Consider the following 18383-nt stretch of genomic DNA (forward strand, 5'->3'; position numbering starts at 1 on the left):
GATTGAGATTATACACTACAGTTCCAAAACAAATAAACCTTTCTTCCTTTGGTCTCAAAGAGCATGTGTGGTTCTAAAATATAGACACTGCCTTCCTTACCTTATGTTCTGAATTACTTTAACCCCAACCTGATCGGCTTCATTCTTACCTCTAAATACCAGGTTTTATATATATAGCAGCCTCTCAAAATCCAGAAATAATAATCACCACTCCAGACTTAATGTGTCTGTTATAAAAGCTTATAATCTAGACCCCTGTTTTCTTATTAACATTTTCTAAAAGTGACCATACCATTGTTGTTCTTTTGTTTCTGGCTTATTTTGCCTCACCAGTGAAGTACTGCTCAAAATAACACAGATTCCTATAAATCAAAGATTTTGACTTCTATAAATCATAGATAAGATATTGAACATTTTCACTGAGGTTTTTATAATCAGATTAGTTGGAAATTTTGTGATTATATGATGAATATGAATTATTTTTTAACGTATAGATACTTTTACTTACCAACACTCTGATGATAGCTAGAAAGTTCAGGATAGAGCTTATATTCATTTCTGTCACCTGAAAAACAAAAAAAGAGGCAGAACTTAGAAAACGTATTTAGTATATAGTGCATAATAGCCACAAAACTGCCAAGTCTTGCTTTGTTAAACAAATATTTTAGTCACTACAATTGACAGAAGTATCATTATTTGATCATGCTTTAAATCAAGAGTTATGACTAAATAAACTCAGAAAAGATACCAAGTATAGGGCAGAGGATAAATATAACCAATAATCTAGGTGGTAATTTGACTATCATGTACCCTAGAAAAGGCCATGCTTTTTTTTTTAATTCAATTTTATTGAGATATATTCACACACCAGACAATCTATTCAAAGTATATAATTAATGGTTCACAGTATTACCACATAGTTGTGCATTCATCACCATGATCCATTTTTAGAACATCTGAATTACTCTAGAAAAAGAAATAAAAAAGAAAATCCCAAACATCCCATATCCCTACCCCCCCTTATTGACCACCAGTATTGTGCTCTACCTAATTTTAAGACAAAAAAGAAAAAGGAAAAGGGAAAAAAATGTTACATACAAAAAGAATTTATATGGCCTGTTTATGAATTATTAATTATGCATGTGAGAATACAGAAATAACAAAAATAAAGCTTTAATTTATAAATAAAGAATATCAAAGTAGGTCAGATTAAAAATTTAAAGGTCAAAATGGGTGGTAGTTTTAAAATATTCCTTTTATTGAATAAAAAGCTGGCACTTCAAATTTGGGATAATGTGCTTCATGAGAGAAGACAGTATGCATGCTAAAAAAAAAAAAGGTGGCGGGGGGCAGAGAACCTCTTTTGTTGCTCAGATGTAGCCTCTCTCTCTAAGCCAACTCAGCAGGTGAATTCACTGCTCTCCCTCCTACCCATAAAATGATTCCAACTGTCCCTGGCAATGTGGAACAGAAATTCCAGGATGAGTTGGAACCTGGCATTGAGGGATTAAGAATGCCTTCTTGACTGAAAGGGTGGAAAGAGAGAAATGAGACAAAGTAGTTTCAGTGACTGAGAGATTTCAAACTGAGTTTAGTGGTTATCCTGAAGGTTATTCTTAGGCATCATATAGATATCTCTTTTTAGTTTTATGGTGTATTGGAGTGGAGGGAAGGACCTGAAACTGTTGGGCTGTTTTCCAGTAGCCTTGATGCTTGAAGATGACTGTATAAAGATACAATTTCTACAATGTGATTGTGTGATGTGAAAACCTTATGTCTGCTTCTATCCAGGGTATGGCCAGACAAGTAAAAAAAAAAGATAAATAAGGATAAAGAATAAATAAATAATAGGGGGAGATAGAGGGTAAAAACTGGGTGGATTGAAATACTGTGGGTCAATGAGAGGGAAGGGTATGGTATATATGAATATTTTCTTTTTCCTTTTTATTTCTTTTTCTGAAGTAATGCAAATGTTCTAAAAACTGATCATGGTGATGAATACATAAGTATGTGATAAGATTGTGAGTCACTGATTGTATACTATGTATGGAATGTATGTGTGTGAAGATTTCTCAATTAAAAAAATTAAAAAGGGGGGGAGCAAAAATCTAGGGAGAATGAGAAGTATTCATAAGATATATATATCACATATACATATATATATATATATAGTGAGTAGAGTTGAATTTGCAGAAATGTTATCAGGCAAATGTGGTAAACTGGCAGAGAGAAGCAGATACTGCTCACAAAACAACTGCTGACTGTAAAATGGAGAGAACACTGATTCCACAAAAAAGGTTTCAGTAGAAGGCAGGAGATCATGATGTGAATCCAGGGTTGGCACAGGCAAAGGTCCTGGTGACCAAAAGGTTATGCTGAAACATGCAGATTTTATAATGTATGCTCAAGAGGAAATACAACACTTATTCTTTTTTTTTAAATGTATTTGTAAAATTTTCCTAAGCTCATTTCACAGGTTCTGAAAGTCTGATCTGATTCTTTCTTGTAGAAGTTATGACATAGCCTAAGTTGCTTGTAGAAAGTATCTTTTCTCTGTTTTGAGCTCAGAGAATGTAAATTCATTGAGCTGGATTGTCCTGTCCCAAACTGCATAAAGCTCCTGCATTGAGGACATCAAAGAGGGAAAATTAGTCATAAGTTACACCATTAAGACAGCAAAATCCATGAGGACAAAAGCTTTGCTTATTCATAATGTCTTTTCCTTAGTCATTTGAACAAATTGTATATAGTAGGTCCCTACATATTTATTGAATAGACCTAGAAATGAAAGAGGGGAATCAAATTTTACTTTTGTTCTCCTCTGCTGTTAATCATTTTGGTTCACTATATATAAAGCTGAGGTTCTTAATGTATGGAAAAAAATGGTAAAGATGAAACTTATTGTTTTACAAAGATAAGATTATGTGCATGGAAATAAATGCAATAAATGTTGTCTTCTTATTGAAAAAAGAGGAAGTGCAGCAGAAACAATTCTTTTGAGCTTATTATCATTTAATAAAAGGAGTTCTTAAGGTGAAGTACAATAGTTTTTAAATCTATACTGACAAGGAATTGATATTACAAAGACCAACAGAATTTTTTTATAGGCATTGTTTTAGTTTGTTAAAGCTGTTGGAATGCAACATTACCAGAAACAGAATGGCTTTTAAAATGGAATTTATTAAGTTGCAAGTTTACAGTTCTAAGACCACAGAAACGTCCAAATTAAGGTCTCAACAAGAGGTTACCTCCACTCAAGAAAGGCTGATACCATCTAGAACACCTCTGGCAGATGAGAGGGCACATAGCTGGTTTTTGCTGAGGGCTCTGGCTTCTGGATACCTCTCTCAGGTGGAAAGGCACATGGCAATGTCTGCTAGCTTTCTCTCCTCACTTCATAAGGCTTCTCCAGTGGCATTTTCCTTTTATATCTACAAAGATCTCTGGCTGTGTGGGCTCTGTCAGAACTGTTGGCTCTGAAACTTTTTCCAAAATGGTTCCCTCTTAAAGGACTCCAGTAAGCAACCCCACCTTGAATGGGTAGAGACACATCTACATGGAAACTATCTAAGCAAAACTTACCACCCACAATTGGGTGGGTCACATCTCCATGGAAACAATCAAAAAGACCCCACCCAGCAATACCAAATGAGGATTAAAGAACATGGCTTTTCCGGGGTACACAACAATTTCAAACTGACACAGGCATGAAAGAGATATCATCTCTTAGAGAGGAAATTCTAGAATCATGTATTTTAAAACATACACACAGACCAAATTTTATAACTCATTATCCACCGAAAATATGAGTATAAGCAAATTAATCACCTTAACATGAATCAGAAATAGACTACCACTCTGAGAAGAAAGCAAGAGAATTGCATACAGACTAAGTTATTGAGGAGAAAGGGCATGTAATAAAGAAGAATATGTCTAATTTTTGATGTTTGACAAGCTAAAGCCAGGAATCAACATGAAGGACCTCGGGCATTACAATTGGGAAAATGAATACAGAAACATGAAAAAGGAGGGTAAAGAAAAACTTCCACAAAAATTGAAAGAACCTTCCTGTACTCTGAAGCACTTTAATATTTTTACTACTCCTCTCAGAACTTAAAAACTTTCATTCATTAATTGCAGTTATTTTCCCATATGTAATATCTTTACTACTAGATTGAAAGTTCTTTAAAAGCAAAATCTAAGTTATCTTCATCTTTCTACTCCAGGAAGCTTTAATACAGCACCTCAAGTATGACAGTTGATATTATATGAAACACTACCTATTTTAATATATTGTTATTTACTGGTAACCTCTATATATGGAAAGCAGAATTCTGAGTGACTGTCATAAGATAAGAGAGATTACAGAAAGAAGCAGTATCTGCTTTCTCCTTGCTACTTCACCATTTTTGCCTGACCAGTTTTTTGCCAAACATGGATTCTTTATAAATTTATTTGCTTTAAAACCTACCTTATGAATTCAGAGCTCCCAGAAATACATGTAAAATGAATATACAGAAATGTAAATTTGTTAACTATATAATAAAAATAGGCTTACTTTGTTCCCATTTCAAATCAGGAGGATGACATTCTTTAGAAGAAATGACAAAGATAAATGAGAAACACTATGAAGGCAAATCTCTTTGTAAATCGAAGAAAGCATTTTATGAATGAGAACAGAAATTTTCACAAATCATAGCCATGAGAGTTTTTCTGTATTTAGAAGAAGCCACACATTTATTTTTCTCTTAAATATCCATTAGTTTTTCTGTTTGACTCTAAAGTTTAAAGGCTAGCTGAATTTCTTAATAAACACTAATAATTATTTAGTAATAATTGTATTTGAATTAAGCAAAAATATTTACTTTGAGAGCCAGAGTTCAATTGAAGTGGTGCAGATGATGGCTGTGGCCTTGACAATAATTTTGGAGGTGATTCTTTAGCCTGGAAAGAACAAAAATAAATAAATTAACATAATTTTAAATTCTTGTTCTTACTTAAAATATGGGGCTTTTATCTTTAACAATATATGCTGCAATTTTACTCTAAAAGCCTACAGATGACACTCTTTGAGCTCATACTTAATCGAGTGAGATGAAAAGAAACAGATGTGGGGCCGGGGTATGCTCTTCTTATAAACGAAGCTAACCTCACCCAGGCACCTCTGACAATGTAAACACAAATTCCAGGGAATTTCAGGTACACTGATATGGTAATTGGTTTAGCAATCAACTGGGGGTGACAGTGATGAACTTAAACTTCTTATGTTTCAGTTTTCATCCTGTATATCAGAGATCAAGGCAATTCTGAAAGGATGTAATGAATTAGATGAGTAACATGCACAAAACCCTTGGTACTGAAAGGCCGGACTTACAGTAGGTGCTTAGTTTCAGTAGCTTTTATTATTACTTACTATTACAAAGCAGTATCCTTAGAAAAATGCAACAGTGAAAACAAACTGTATTCTCCTTGAAACTCTGATAAAGGGTCAAGGCTACATGTATGACTTTTTTTTTTTTTTTTTTTGTATGCCATATGGTGGGGTCACATTTCTTTCTTTTTTACACATAAGTATTCCATTATTGCAGCACCATTTGATGAATTGTTTTGTTGTTGTGTGCTTGTTTTTGGTTTCTTTTGTTTGTTTTGGGAAGTGCATGGGCCAGAATCAAGCCCGGGTCTCTCGCGTGGCAGGCGAGGATTCTACCACTGAACTAATCTCACACCCCCTAAGAAGAAAATCATATAAATGACATTACCAATTATGACATTAGTGAGCTATCAGGACCCCTATATTAAGGGACAGAATATTTTGTATAAAGGAACTCCCTGTGACTATTGAGAAAAATAGAAAAATCAAACATTACAGAAGCCTTCCTCTGTTCCCTTGCTGCTTTTCTTGCATTGATTCGTTGTTCCTCATTTTCATACTTTTCAGTAAAGGAATCAAGAATTTCATAAAGACCTTCTGCTTGAGCAGGCCGTGGTATATCTCCAAATAAAATGTCATATGCACGAATATCTTGACAATAAAATCTAATAAAAAATATCAAATTGAGAACATTTCTTTTATAGACATGGGAACTCTTCTGAAGTTAAACACAGGAAATTATACATACATACACATGTAGATAATCATTCATATATAACACATCATATACACCACTCTTCCAAATACTAATTACAACCCATATCCCATGTTCAACTCCTTAAATCCATCCATTTAAACCCATCCATAAAGGGTTAAATATCCTAAGTATTCTTTCCTCTTTTAATATAAAAACCATACCCATATACACATATATACATATATACACATATATAAACATATACATACAAGTGCATAGCTATCTATAGGCTTTTATTTTTAAGTTTTTTACAAAAATGGTAAAATTATACATGTACATAGTATAAAAGATTAAATAATTATTTGAAATCTTTTATCCCAGCAGTCTTCAGACCCTTGCTGTTCCTGCTTCTACTCCCCCCAAAAGCTATCCCCTTCACTTCTTTAGGCTGGTAATTTTGGTTTTACCACAATATCTGTAAACAAATTTCTTGTGGTGCAATTGTGGGATTTATTTTTTTTCAGCTTTCGGCATTTTCTACTTCTAATATAGAAGACGCTTTATCTTCCTTGTTCCCTGATTCTTCTTAGACATGCATACCTTTCCTCAAACTCCAATCCTCAATATATTTATAGTGTAATTTTGGTTAGATCTATATTAAGTATCTACATTATTACTATTATTACTATGTAATATGTAAAATTAGAAAAATGTTCTGAAGATAATAAACCAAATGTTAACAGCACACTTTTAAAGTTGTAGACTTACTTCTTCTTCCTTTTTTACATTTTCTAAATTGTCCATAAGTTCCTATTAATTTTATATTGAAAAGGTATCCTATGAAGATTTTAAGCAAAGAAATGAACACTTAAGAGTCATATGGTGTTATATTAAAAAAGAATATACAAATGTACTCTAAACTTTTATGAACTATGTGAATCTATGAAGCACTATTTTTCTCATCATACTTTCTTTAAATCAATTACAATTATTTTGGTTTGAACTTACTTTCGATTAGTTTCTTTCCTCTCAATCAAACAGCTACCTTCTAAAGATATGCCAGCAAACAGTCCTCTTGATTTGCAATATGTAAAGACAGCTGCAGAGCTTCTTAATGCTACATTTCCTTCCAAATTCCTACAAAACAGATTTTACATCACACAAGAGGCTCTAAAAATTAAAGATTACTATATGAATAGCACTGCACTTTTAACCCAAAATAATTATTTTGTTCTGTGCTTACTTCATATGTTTAACTTCACTTTGGCCTGAATTACATGTCATTTTAATGTACTCTAAAGGAAAGACGAACTAAAGGAAGTAAATAGTACATAAAATTATTATAGAAGAATGCAGTGACTATTTTCATGGAACCTAGAAAACTTTTTAGTTAATTTTATTATATATCTTTTATAAATAGTCTAGGTTTAAAATATTTCTACAATGCTCAATTAAACCAAGAAGAGTACTTCTTTAACAGAGAAGGACAATACACTTTAAATATTATAAACACTCAAGTAAAACACTTCCATTTCAATTTTTCATGATTTAGTTTGAAAGACAGCTTTCTTTCCCTTATCAATGTTTCCTTTTTATCAGTTAATAAAATTTGACTTGCTTTGTCTACCTCAAAGCTTAAAGATAAATGTTATGTTCACTTCTAGTAGACACAATAGCCTGTGCTTCTGAAACATTTAGTTTTTTTTTTTTTTTTTTGTATCTTGTTTGATTTTCTCATTCTATTACACAGGTTGTATTTTATAAGTTATAAGTTTCTTATCTGTAAAGTACCACTAATACTCTGGGTGTAGGCAGACATATTAATCATAAATTTGCTGTATTTCATTTTTTAAAACTTTTTTTATTGTATAATATAACATACATAAAAAGCAAAGAAAGAAAGCAATAGTTATCGAAGTACTCTTCAGCAAGTGGTTACAGGACAGATTCCAGTGTGTCATGGGCTACCATACAATCATCTCAGATTTTTCCTTCTAGCTGCTCCAGAACATTGAAAGCTAAAAGGAGTATGCATTTTTTTATCATCACTTTTTTCTTTTTGTGAAAAATAACAGATATACAAAACAGCAATAAACTTCAAAGCACAGACTTCCGGAGAAGATGGCGGCTTAGTAAGACGCATGGATCTTAATTTCTCCCCCAGAAAAGCTACTAGGGGAGTAGAAACGATACAGAACAGCTCCCAAAGCCATGACAGAGATAAAAAAGACAGCGTACCCCATCCTGGAATGGCTGGCTGGCTGAGAGAACGCGCTCTGGTGAGCTCGCCAAGGGGCACGGACTTCAACGGGCGGGGCGGCAAGCGGCCGGAGTCACTCCCTTCCCCCTTCCCGGGCCGGCTGGGAGAATTGGACAGGCGGTCCCCTTAAACCGCGGCGGCTGGCGCCCACACCATGCGCGGCCCTCCGAACCAACTGAGAGAATTGGATCGGAAATCCCCAGGCCGCGGAGAACGGCGACGGGGGGGGGCCCTTCCAAACCCGTGAATCCCCGGGAACGTGCACTCTCCCGGGCAGGCCGCTGCGGCTGGCGCCCTCCCGCCACCGGGCTGACTAGGAAATTCAGACGGGCGCTTTCCCGGGCTGTGGCGGCCAGCGATCCTCCCTGCGTTTGGACCCCGGGCCGGTTGGCACTCTTCCAAGCCGCTTCGGCTAGCGAACCTCCCGGACAGCGAGAGTTTTCCAAAGTTAAAGGACCCACAGCACCTTTTAATGGTGGGACCCACAGACAAACGTGTGCCATGAGCGCCACCTACTGCGCAGGATAAGAAAAACAGAACCCAGAGATTTCACAGAAAAATCTTACAACCTTGTTGGGTCCGACACCCAGGGAAATCTGACTAAATGCCCAGACGCCAGCAGCAGAAAACTGTCCACGCTCAGAAGCTTGAGAATATGGCCAAGTCAAAGGAACAAACCAATAGTTCAAATGAGATACAAGAGCTGAGACAACTAATGCTGAATATACGAACAGAAATGGAAAACCTCTTCAAAAATGAAATCGATAAATTGAGGGAGGACATGAAGAGGACATGGGCTGAACATAAAGAAGAAATAGAAAAACTGAAAAAACAAATCGTAGAACTTATGGAAGTGAAGGATAAAGTAGAAAAGATGGAAAAAACAATGGATACCTACAATGATAGATTTAAAGAGACAGAAGATAGAATTAGTGATTTGGAGGATGGAACATCTGAATTCCAAAAAGAAACAGAAACTATAGGGAAAAGAATGGAAAAATTTGAGCAGGGTATCAGGGAACTCAAGGACAATATGAACCGCACAAATATACGTGTTGTGGGTGTCCCAGAAGGAGAAGAGAAGGGAAAAGGAGGAGAAAAACTAATGGAAGAAATTATCACTGAAAATTTCCCAACTCTTATGAAAGACCTAAAATTACAGATCCAAGAAGTGCAGCGCACCCCAAAGAGATTAGACCCAAATAGGCGTTCTCCAAGACACTTACTAGTTAGAATGTCAGAGGTCAAAGAGAAAGAGAGGATCTTGAAAGCAGCAAGAGAAAAACAATCCATCACATACAAGGGAAACCCAATAAGACTATGGGTAGATTTCTCAGCAGAAACCATGGAAGCTAGAAGACAGTGGGATGATATATTTAAATTACTAAAAGAGAAAAACTGCCAACCAAGACTCCTATATCCAGCAAAATTATCCTTCAAAAATGAGGGAGAAATTAAAACATTCTCAGACAAAAAGTCACTGAGAGAATTTGTGACCAAAAGACCAGCTCTGCAAGAAATACTAAAGGGAGCACTAGAGTCAGATACAAAAAGACAGAAGAGAGAGGTATGGAGAAGAGTGTAGAAAGAAGGAAAATCAGATAAGATATATATAATACAAAAGGCAAAATGTTAGAGGAAAATATTATCCGAACAGTAATAACATTAAATGTCAATGGACTGAATTCCCCAATCAAAAGACATAGATTGGCAGAATGGATTAAAAAACAGGATCCTTCTATATGCTGTCTACAGGAAACACATCTTAGACCCAAAGATAAACATAGGTTGAAAGAGAAAGGTTGGGAAAAGATATTTCATGCAAATAACAACCAGAAAAGAGCAGGAGTGGCTACACTAATATCCAACAAATTAGACTTCAAATGTAAAGCAGTTAAAAGAGACAAAGAAGGACACCATATACTAATAAAAGGAACAATTAAACAAGAAGACATAACAATCATAAATATCTACGCACCGAACCAGAATGCGCCAAAATACGTGAGGAATACACTGCAAACACTGAAAAGGGAAATAGACTCATATACCATAATAGTTGGAGACTTCAATTCACCACTCTCATCAATGGACAGAACATCTAGACAGAGGATCAATAAAGAAATAGAGAATCTGAATATTACTATAAATGAGCTAGACTTAACAGACATTTATAGGACATTACATCCCACAACAGCAGGATACACCTTTTTCTCAAGTGCTCATGGATCATTCTCAAAGATAGACCATATTCTGGGTCACAAAGCAAGTCTTAACAAATTTAAAAAGATTGAAATCATACACAACACTTTCTCGGATCATAAAGGAATGAAGTTGGAAATCAATAATAGGCGGAGTGCCAGAAAATTCACAAATACGTGGAGGCTCAACAATACACTCCTAAACAACGAGTGGGTCAAAGAAGAAATTGCTAGAGAAATTAGCAAATACCTCGAGGCGAATGAAAATGAAAACACAACATATCAAAACTTATGGGACGCAGCAAAGGCAGTGCTAAGAGGGAAATTTATTGCCCTAAATGCCTATATCAGAAAAGAAGAAAAGGCAAAAATTCAGGAATTATCTATCCATTTGGAATAACTGAAGAAAGAACAGCAAACTAATTCCAAAGCAAGCAAAAGGAAAGAAATAACAAAGATTAGAGCAGAAATAAATGAAATTGAAAACATGAAAACAATAGAGAAAATCAATAAGACCAGAAGTTGGTTCTATGAGAAAATCAATAAGATTGATGGGCCCTTAGCATGATTGACAAAAAGAAGAAGAGAGAGGATGCAAATACATAGGATCAGAAATGGAAGAGGAGACATAACTACTGACCTCACAGAAATAAAGGAGGTAATAACAGGATACTATGAACAACTTTACGCTAATAAATACAACAATTTAGAGGAAATGGATGGGCTCCTGGAAAGACATGAACAACCAACTTTGACTCAAGAAGACATAGATGACCTCAACAAACCAATCACAAGTAAAGAAATTGAATTAGTCATTCAAAAGCTTCCTAAAAAGAAAAGTCCAGGACCAGACGGCTTCACATGTGAATTCTATCAAACATTCCAGAAAGAATTAGTACCAACTCTCCTCAAACTCTTCAAAAAAATCGAAGCGGAGGGAAAACTACCTAATTCATTCTATGAAGCCAACATCACCCTCATACCAAAACCAGGCAAAGATATTACAAAAAAAGAAAACTACAGGCCAATCTCTCTAATGAATATAGATGCAAAAATCCTCAATAAAATTCTAGCAAATCATATCCAACAACACATTAAAAGAATTATACATCATGACCAAGTAGGACTCATCCCAGGTATGCAAGGATGGTTCAACATGAGAAAATCAATTAATGTAATACACCATATCAACAAATCAGGATGGAATTGTTGAGCCCATGAGGCTAGGGCCAAACAAATCCCACAGGTTCATTCACAATGTTGCATGCCTTACAATTTTGTCCTATTTATAGCAGCACAATATTCGATCATATATATACACTATCATTTGCCAATCTACTTCTCAGTGGATCTATCCTTCAGCCACCTGCATTCATTAAGCATCATGTGTAATGTCCAAAGTCCACAGTTTATCATCTCAATTTTAGATAATTTCACTGTTAATAAGAGAAAGACAAGCAATAAACAAACCCTCACCAAATAGGAAATCTAAACCTCCCCTTAACTCTTGTCCTCTTCTTATTATTTACCCCTGGTATGGCTGTGGTATTCCTGAGGATTTCCTGTTAAACATATCCCATAGCATGCAATGGCAGTTTTCCTCCTATACCCTGTACAGGAGTCATACCTTTGAAGTAGTTCATGTAAGAACTAATTTATATTTTTAATGTTAATCAGTGGGACACATAGGTCTATACAACCCCTCCCAATTTTGTTCATCTTCAATATGATGAAATATTACTTAAAGACCCACTAGTGAACCACCTTTACTTCTATCTATTTCCTTACATTTGAGTTCAACCTCATTAGCTAACCGTTCACCCATCTCTAGCTTCTTTGTGTCTGTAACCCCCCTACAGTCTGTATTATAAGCCTCTGATTTTACCTTTACTATGGTCAGAAAAGTGGAATCATACAGTTTCTATCCTTTTGTGTCTGCTTATTTCACTCAGCATTATGTCCTCAATGCTCATCTATCTTCTCATGTACTTCAGGACCTCGTTTACTCTTACTGTTGCATAATATTCTATTGTATGGATACACCACCATTTTGTTGTTCCACTAGTCTGTTGATGGGCAGTTGGATTGTTTCCATCTTTTGCTGATTGTGAATAATGCTGCTATGAACATCGGTGTGAAATGTCTTTTTATGTCATTGTTTTCAGCTCTTCTGGATATATACCAAGTAGTGCTATTGCTGGGTCATAGGACAACTCGATATTTAATTTCTTAAGGAACTAACTGCCAAACAGTCTTCTATAGTGGCTGCACCATTATACATTCCCACCAGCAGAGCATAAGTGTCTCAATTTCTCCACATCCTCTCCAACATTTATAGTTTCCTGTTTGTTTAATAACAGCTATTCTTATAGGTGTGAGGTGGTATTTCATTGTAGTCTTGATCTACATTTCCCTTATAGCCAATGAAAATGAGCATCTTTTCACATGCTTTTGAGCCATCTGTAAAAATCCTTATCCATATTGTTAGCCCATCTTATAATTGGGTTGCTTGTTCTTTTATTTGTTGAGTTGTATGTTTTCTTTGTGTATACAGGATATCAAACCTTTGTTCGATATGGATTTCCAAATATTTTCTCCCATTGAATTAGCTGCCTCTTTATCTTTCTGACAAAGTCTTTTGATGTGCTGAAGCATTTGATTCTGAGGAGTTCCCATTTATCTAGTTTTTCTTTTGTTGCTTGTGCTTTGAGTATAAAGTTTAGGAAACTGCCTCCTATTACTAGGTCTTGAAGGTGTTTCGCTACATTTCCTTCTAGGAGCTTTGTGGTGCTAGTTCTTATATTTAGGCGTTTGATCCAGGGTGTAAGAGACGGGTCACCTTTCATTCTTTTGGCTATTGATATCCATTTCTTCCACTGAAAAGACTATTTTGTCCCAGTTCAGAGAATTTGGGGGCCTTGTCAAAAATCAATTGACCATAGATTTGGTGGTCTATTACTTCATTCTCGATTTGATTCTTTTGCTCAATGCTTAATGCTTCTATCTTTGTGCCAATACCATGCTGTTTTGACCACTGAGGCTTCATAATAGGTTTTAAAGTCAGGAAGTGTTAATCCTCCCACTTCGTTCTTCTTTTTAGGATGCTTTTAGCTATTCAGGGTCTCTTTCCCTTCCGGATGAATTTAATAAGTAGCTTTTCCAACTCTTCAAAGTAGGTTGTTGGAATTTTGATTGGTACTGTGTTGAATTTGTAGATTAATTTGGGTAGAATTGACATTTTAACTATATTTAGCCTTCTATCCATGAGCAGGAAATGTCTTTCCACCTATTTAGATCTTTTATTTCTTTTAGCAATGTTATGTAATTTTCTGTGTACAAGTCCTTTACGTCCCTAGTTAAGTTCATTCTTAGGTACTTGATTCTTTTAGTTACTATTTTGAATAGAAGTTTTTTCTTAACTGACCCCTCAGTTAGGTCATTGTTTGTTTAAAGAATCATTATGGATTTTTGCACATTAATTTTATATCCCACCACCTTGCTGAGTTTATTAGATCAAGTAACTTTTTTGTAGATTTCTCAGGATCTTCCAAGTATAGTATCATGTGGTCTGCAAATAATGAAATTTTTACCTCTTCCTTTCCAATTTGAATGCCTTTCCTTTCATTGTCCTGCATGATTCTTCTAGCTAGAACTTCTAGCACAATGCTGAATAATAGTGGTGACAGTGGGCATCCTAGTCTCTTTCCTGATCTTAGGGGGAAAACTTTCAGTCTCTCTCCACTGAGTACAATGCTGGCTATCGGTTTGTCATAGATTCCCTTTATCATATTGAGGTAGATACTTTTAATTCCTATCTTTTGGAGTGTTTTTATCAGAAAAGGGTGTTGAGTTTCATTGAATGTTTTTTCAGCATCAATCAAGAGTATCATGTGATTTTTCCCTTTCACTTTGTTAATGTGCTGCATTACATTAATTGATTTTCTTGCATTCCTGGTATAAATCCCAACTGGTTATTGTGTATAATTCTTTTAATGTATTGTTGGATTTGATTTGTTAATATTTTGTTGAGAATTTTTACATCTATGTTCATTAGGGAGATTGGCCTGTAGTTTTCCTTTCTTATAGCATCTTTACCCAATTTTGGTATTAAAATGATATTAGTTTCATAAAATGAGTTAGGTAGAGGTCCTTTATCCTCAGTTTTTTGGGAAAGTTTGAGCAGGATTGGTGTTAGTACTTTTTAGAATGTTTGATAAAATTCCTCTGTGAAGCCATCTGGCCCTGGGCTTTTCTTTATAGGAAGATTTTTGATGCTGATTGAATCTCTTTACTTATGATTGGCTTGTTGAGATCTTCTATTTCTTACTGAGTCAGCGTACTTTGTTTGTGTGTTTACAGGAATTTGTCCATTTCATCAAAGTTGTCCAGTTTGTTGGCATATAGTTGTTCATAGTATCCTCTTATGATTTCTTTTATTTCTTCAGGGTCTGTGGTAACCCCTCTTATTTCTGATTTTGTTTATCTACATCTTCTCTCTTTTCTTCTTTGTCAGCCTTGCTTGTGGCCCATCGATTTTATTGATTTTCTCAAAGAATTCAATTTTTGGTTTTACTGATTCTCTGTACTGTTCTTTTGTTCTCCCATTCATTTAACTCAGCTTTAATCTTTATTTCTCTTCTTCTGTTTGCTTTCGGGTTAGTTTGCTGTTCTATCTCAAGTTTCTCCAGGTGAGTAGTTAAGTCTTTGATTTATACTCTTTCTTCATTTTTAATATAGGTGTTTACAGCAATAAATTTCCCTCTCGGCATGGCCTTTGCTACATTCCATAAGTTCTGATGTGTTGTATTCTCATTTCCATTCATCTTCAGATAGCTACTGATTTCTCTAGCAATTTCTTCCTTGACCCACTCATTGTTTAAGAGTGTGTTATTTAATCTCCATTTATTTATGAAAGTTATCATTCTTTAGGGTTATTGATATCTAGTTCATTCCACTGTGATTAGAGAAGGTGCTTTGAATAATTTCAATGTTTTTAAATTTATAAATATTGTTTTGTGCCCCAGCATATATGATCTATCCTGGAGAACAATCCATGAGCACTAGAGAAGAATGTATATCCTTGTGTTTTGGGGTATAATGACCCACATATATCTGTTAGGTCTAATTTATTTATCAAATTTTTAAAGTTCTCTATTTCCTTGTTGATCTTCTGTCTGGTTGTTCTATCTATAGAGGAGAGTGATGTATTGATGTGTCCTACTATTATTGTTGAAACATCTATTGCTCCCTTCAGTTTTGCCAATGTCCATCCCATGCACTTTGGCACTCCTTGATTGAGAGCACAAACATTTATGATTGCTATTTCTTTCTGGTGACTTGTCCCTTTTATTAATATACAGTGTACTTCTTTCTCTCTTATGGTGTCATTACATTTAAAGTCTACTTTGTCCTATATTAGTATAGCTACTCCTGCTTTCTTTTGGTTACTACTTGCATGGAACCTCTTTTTCCATCCTTTCACTTTCAATCTTTTGTATCTTTGTGCCTAATATGAGTGTCTTATAAACACCATATATCTGAGTTAGATTTCTTAATCTGTTCTGCCAATATATATTTTTTAATTGGTAAATTTAGTCTGTTAACATTCAAATTACTGAATAGCCATTTCTTGAGTCCACCATCTTATCCCTTGGATTTTGTCATATCTGTATGCTCCTTTCCCTCTATCTCTTTTTATCCTTTAAATTACTCTTACTGGTACTTTTCAATTCTGTGCCCTCCTTCAGACCTCCCTCTCCTTTTTTTTTTTTTCTTCAACCGGCAGAACTACCTTTAGTATCTCTTGTAGGGCCAGTCCCTTGTTGACAAATTCTTCCACAATTTGTCTGTGAAAATTTTAATCTCTCCCTCAGTTTCTAGGGACAGTTTGGCTGGGTACAGAATTCTTGTCTGGAAGTCTTTCTATTTCTGGATCTTAAATATATCATATCACTGCCTTCTTGCCTCCATAGTGCCAGTTGAGTAGTCTGATTTCAGTGTTTTGTTATTTCCCTTGTATACAGTAGATTGTTTTTCTCTTGCCACTTGCAGGGTTTTCTGCTTTTCTTAAACATTTGACAGACTGATTAGTATGTGTCTTAGGGAAGGCCTATTTGGATTTATTCTATTTGGAGTAGTCGGGATTCTTTGATTTGTGTATTCATGTCTTTTAAAAGGGTTGGAAAGTTTTCCTCATTATATCCTCAACTAATCTTCCTAGCCCCTTACTCTTCTCTTCTCTTTCTGTGACACAGATGATTCTTATATTTGCGTGTATCGTTTTGTCCATTATTTCCCTGAGATCCAATTCAAATTTTTACATCATTTTTGTTATTTGCTGTTTTGAGTATTCGAAATCAGTTGTCCTGTCCTCTAGTCCACTTATCCTTTTTTCTGCCTCTTTAAATCTGCTATTGTGTGTCTCAAGCATATTTTTAATTTGGCCTATAGCATCTTTAATTTCTGTGATATCTGCTTTTTTTCTATTTATTTTTTCAAATTCCTCTTCATGCTCTTCTAGTGTCTTCTTGATCTCCTTTATGCTATTTGTCATCCCATTTATTCTATTTAGTAGAGATATATGAACATCTTTGATTAGTTGTTCCACAGTCTGTGTTTCCTCTAGTGTTTTAATTTGGTCATTAGACTGAGCTTTATCTGTCTGCATCTTGTTATGCTTGGTGATCTTCTGTCATCTTTGTGGCATGTAATTATCTTGATTGGTTTACTTTTTAAATTGATTTCCTTCAGTAGTCTCAAGCTTTGCATTTGCAGGATGGTTGTGAAGCAGGATGTGGGGCATGACACAACAGTGCAGTGATGTCTTTCAGTGCAGGTATAGGTCTAGGTTGGGGATGTTATGCTGGTGCCTGTGAGCATGAGGTGCATGTTGTGGGGTTGTAGAGGTGTGGTGCAGGAGCCATGGGTATATGTTGCAGTGCAGGTAGACCTTTGAGTGTAGGAGTAGGGTGCAGTATGGGGAACACAGAGGTAGTATGTTCCTAGTCCTGATCTTCTGGTCCGTGCACTCCTGAGGGCTCCAGGTTTCAGTTTAGAAAGGGGTGCGTTAGCTGCTTGTACCAGCTGGATGATCTCTGGTTCTCTGTGTCTCAATTCTTCAGCTTTTGTAACCAGAGCCTCCCTAAGTGGTATAAAAGACTCTCCCAGGTGACTTACACCCTGGAATTGCCGTTTCAGTTGCTTTCCTGTTCTTTCTCTAGCTGCTCGTTGGAGCAGGGGTGAACTCCACCTATCTTATTCAGCCATCATCCCAGAACCCTGGGTCCAGCCCTTTTGCAATATTTTGTGCTGTCTGGCTCAAAAAAGCCTCTTTTTTTTTTTTTTATCATCCCTACTCCTTCTATGCCACAGCAAAAACTCTTAGTACCTTTAACTAACGCTTATTCCATGTTTCTCTGTGCTGGGGGTCTATTTTCAGTAGTCAGAATTTATTAATTAATTCTGCAAGTTGAACTTGATTGAGCCCCAAGCTTTTACTAGACCTTGCTGCTAGTAAAAGTCCATTTCCTTTCCCCTCGGGGAACAAGGCTGCTGTGCCTGTTGGGGAGTGGCACTGACCTCTATGGCTTGGGGGATTTGCAGTTCTGTGTGGGGTCTCAGCTGATCCAGATTGTCCAGACTGGTGTATGTTGTGAGTCCGGTCGCTGATGTAGCCCCAGCAGTTGTTCTTGGCTATTTACTAGCTGCTCTGGAGGATGAACTGGGGAAAGAACTAAATTCCACACCTCACTAAGCTGCCATTTTGCACCCATCTCCTGTCGCATTTCATTTTAATTAAAGTTTTCTCTTTATGCAAAAAAACTCTCTATATATATTTTAAACTCTTACTATCTAAAA

General features: G+C 35.7%; 1 protein-coding gene across 2 annotated transcripts in view; it reads right to left on the reverse strand.

The window, feature by feature from the left end:
* SH3YL1 (SH3 and SYLF domain containing 1) overlaps positions 1 to 18383 on the reverse strand; it is a 103314-nt gene that overhangs the window by 24618 nt on the left and 60313 nt on the right. For both annotated transcript variants that reach the window (XM_077153034.1, XM_077153035.1), the window contains exons 7-10: positions 7077 to 7205; positions 5868 to 6036; positions 4866 to 4944; positions 509 to 565 (exon numbers count right to left, since the gene is read on the reverse strand). In XM_077153034.1, the coding sequence (XP_077009149.1) occupies positions 509 to 565; positions 4866 to 4944; positions 5868 to 6036; positions 7077 to 7205 (434 nt within the window). The remainder of the gene's footprint in view (positions 1 to 508; positions 566 to 4865; positions 4945 to 5867; positions 6037 to 7076; positions 7206 to 18383) is intronic.

The sequence above is a fragment of the Tamandua tetradactyla genome, chromosome 3, assembly GCF_023851605.1.
Source record: "Tamandua tetradactyla isolate mTamTet1 chromosome 3, mTamTet1.pri, whole genome shotgun sequence".
Taxonomy (NCBI): Eukaryota; Metazoa; Chordata; class Mammalia; order Pilosa; family Myrmecophagidae; genus Tamandua; species Tamandua tetradactyla.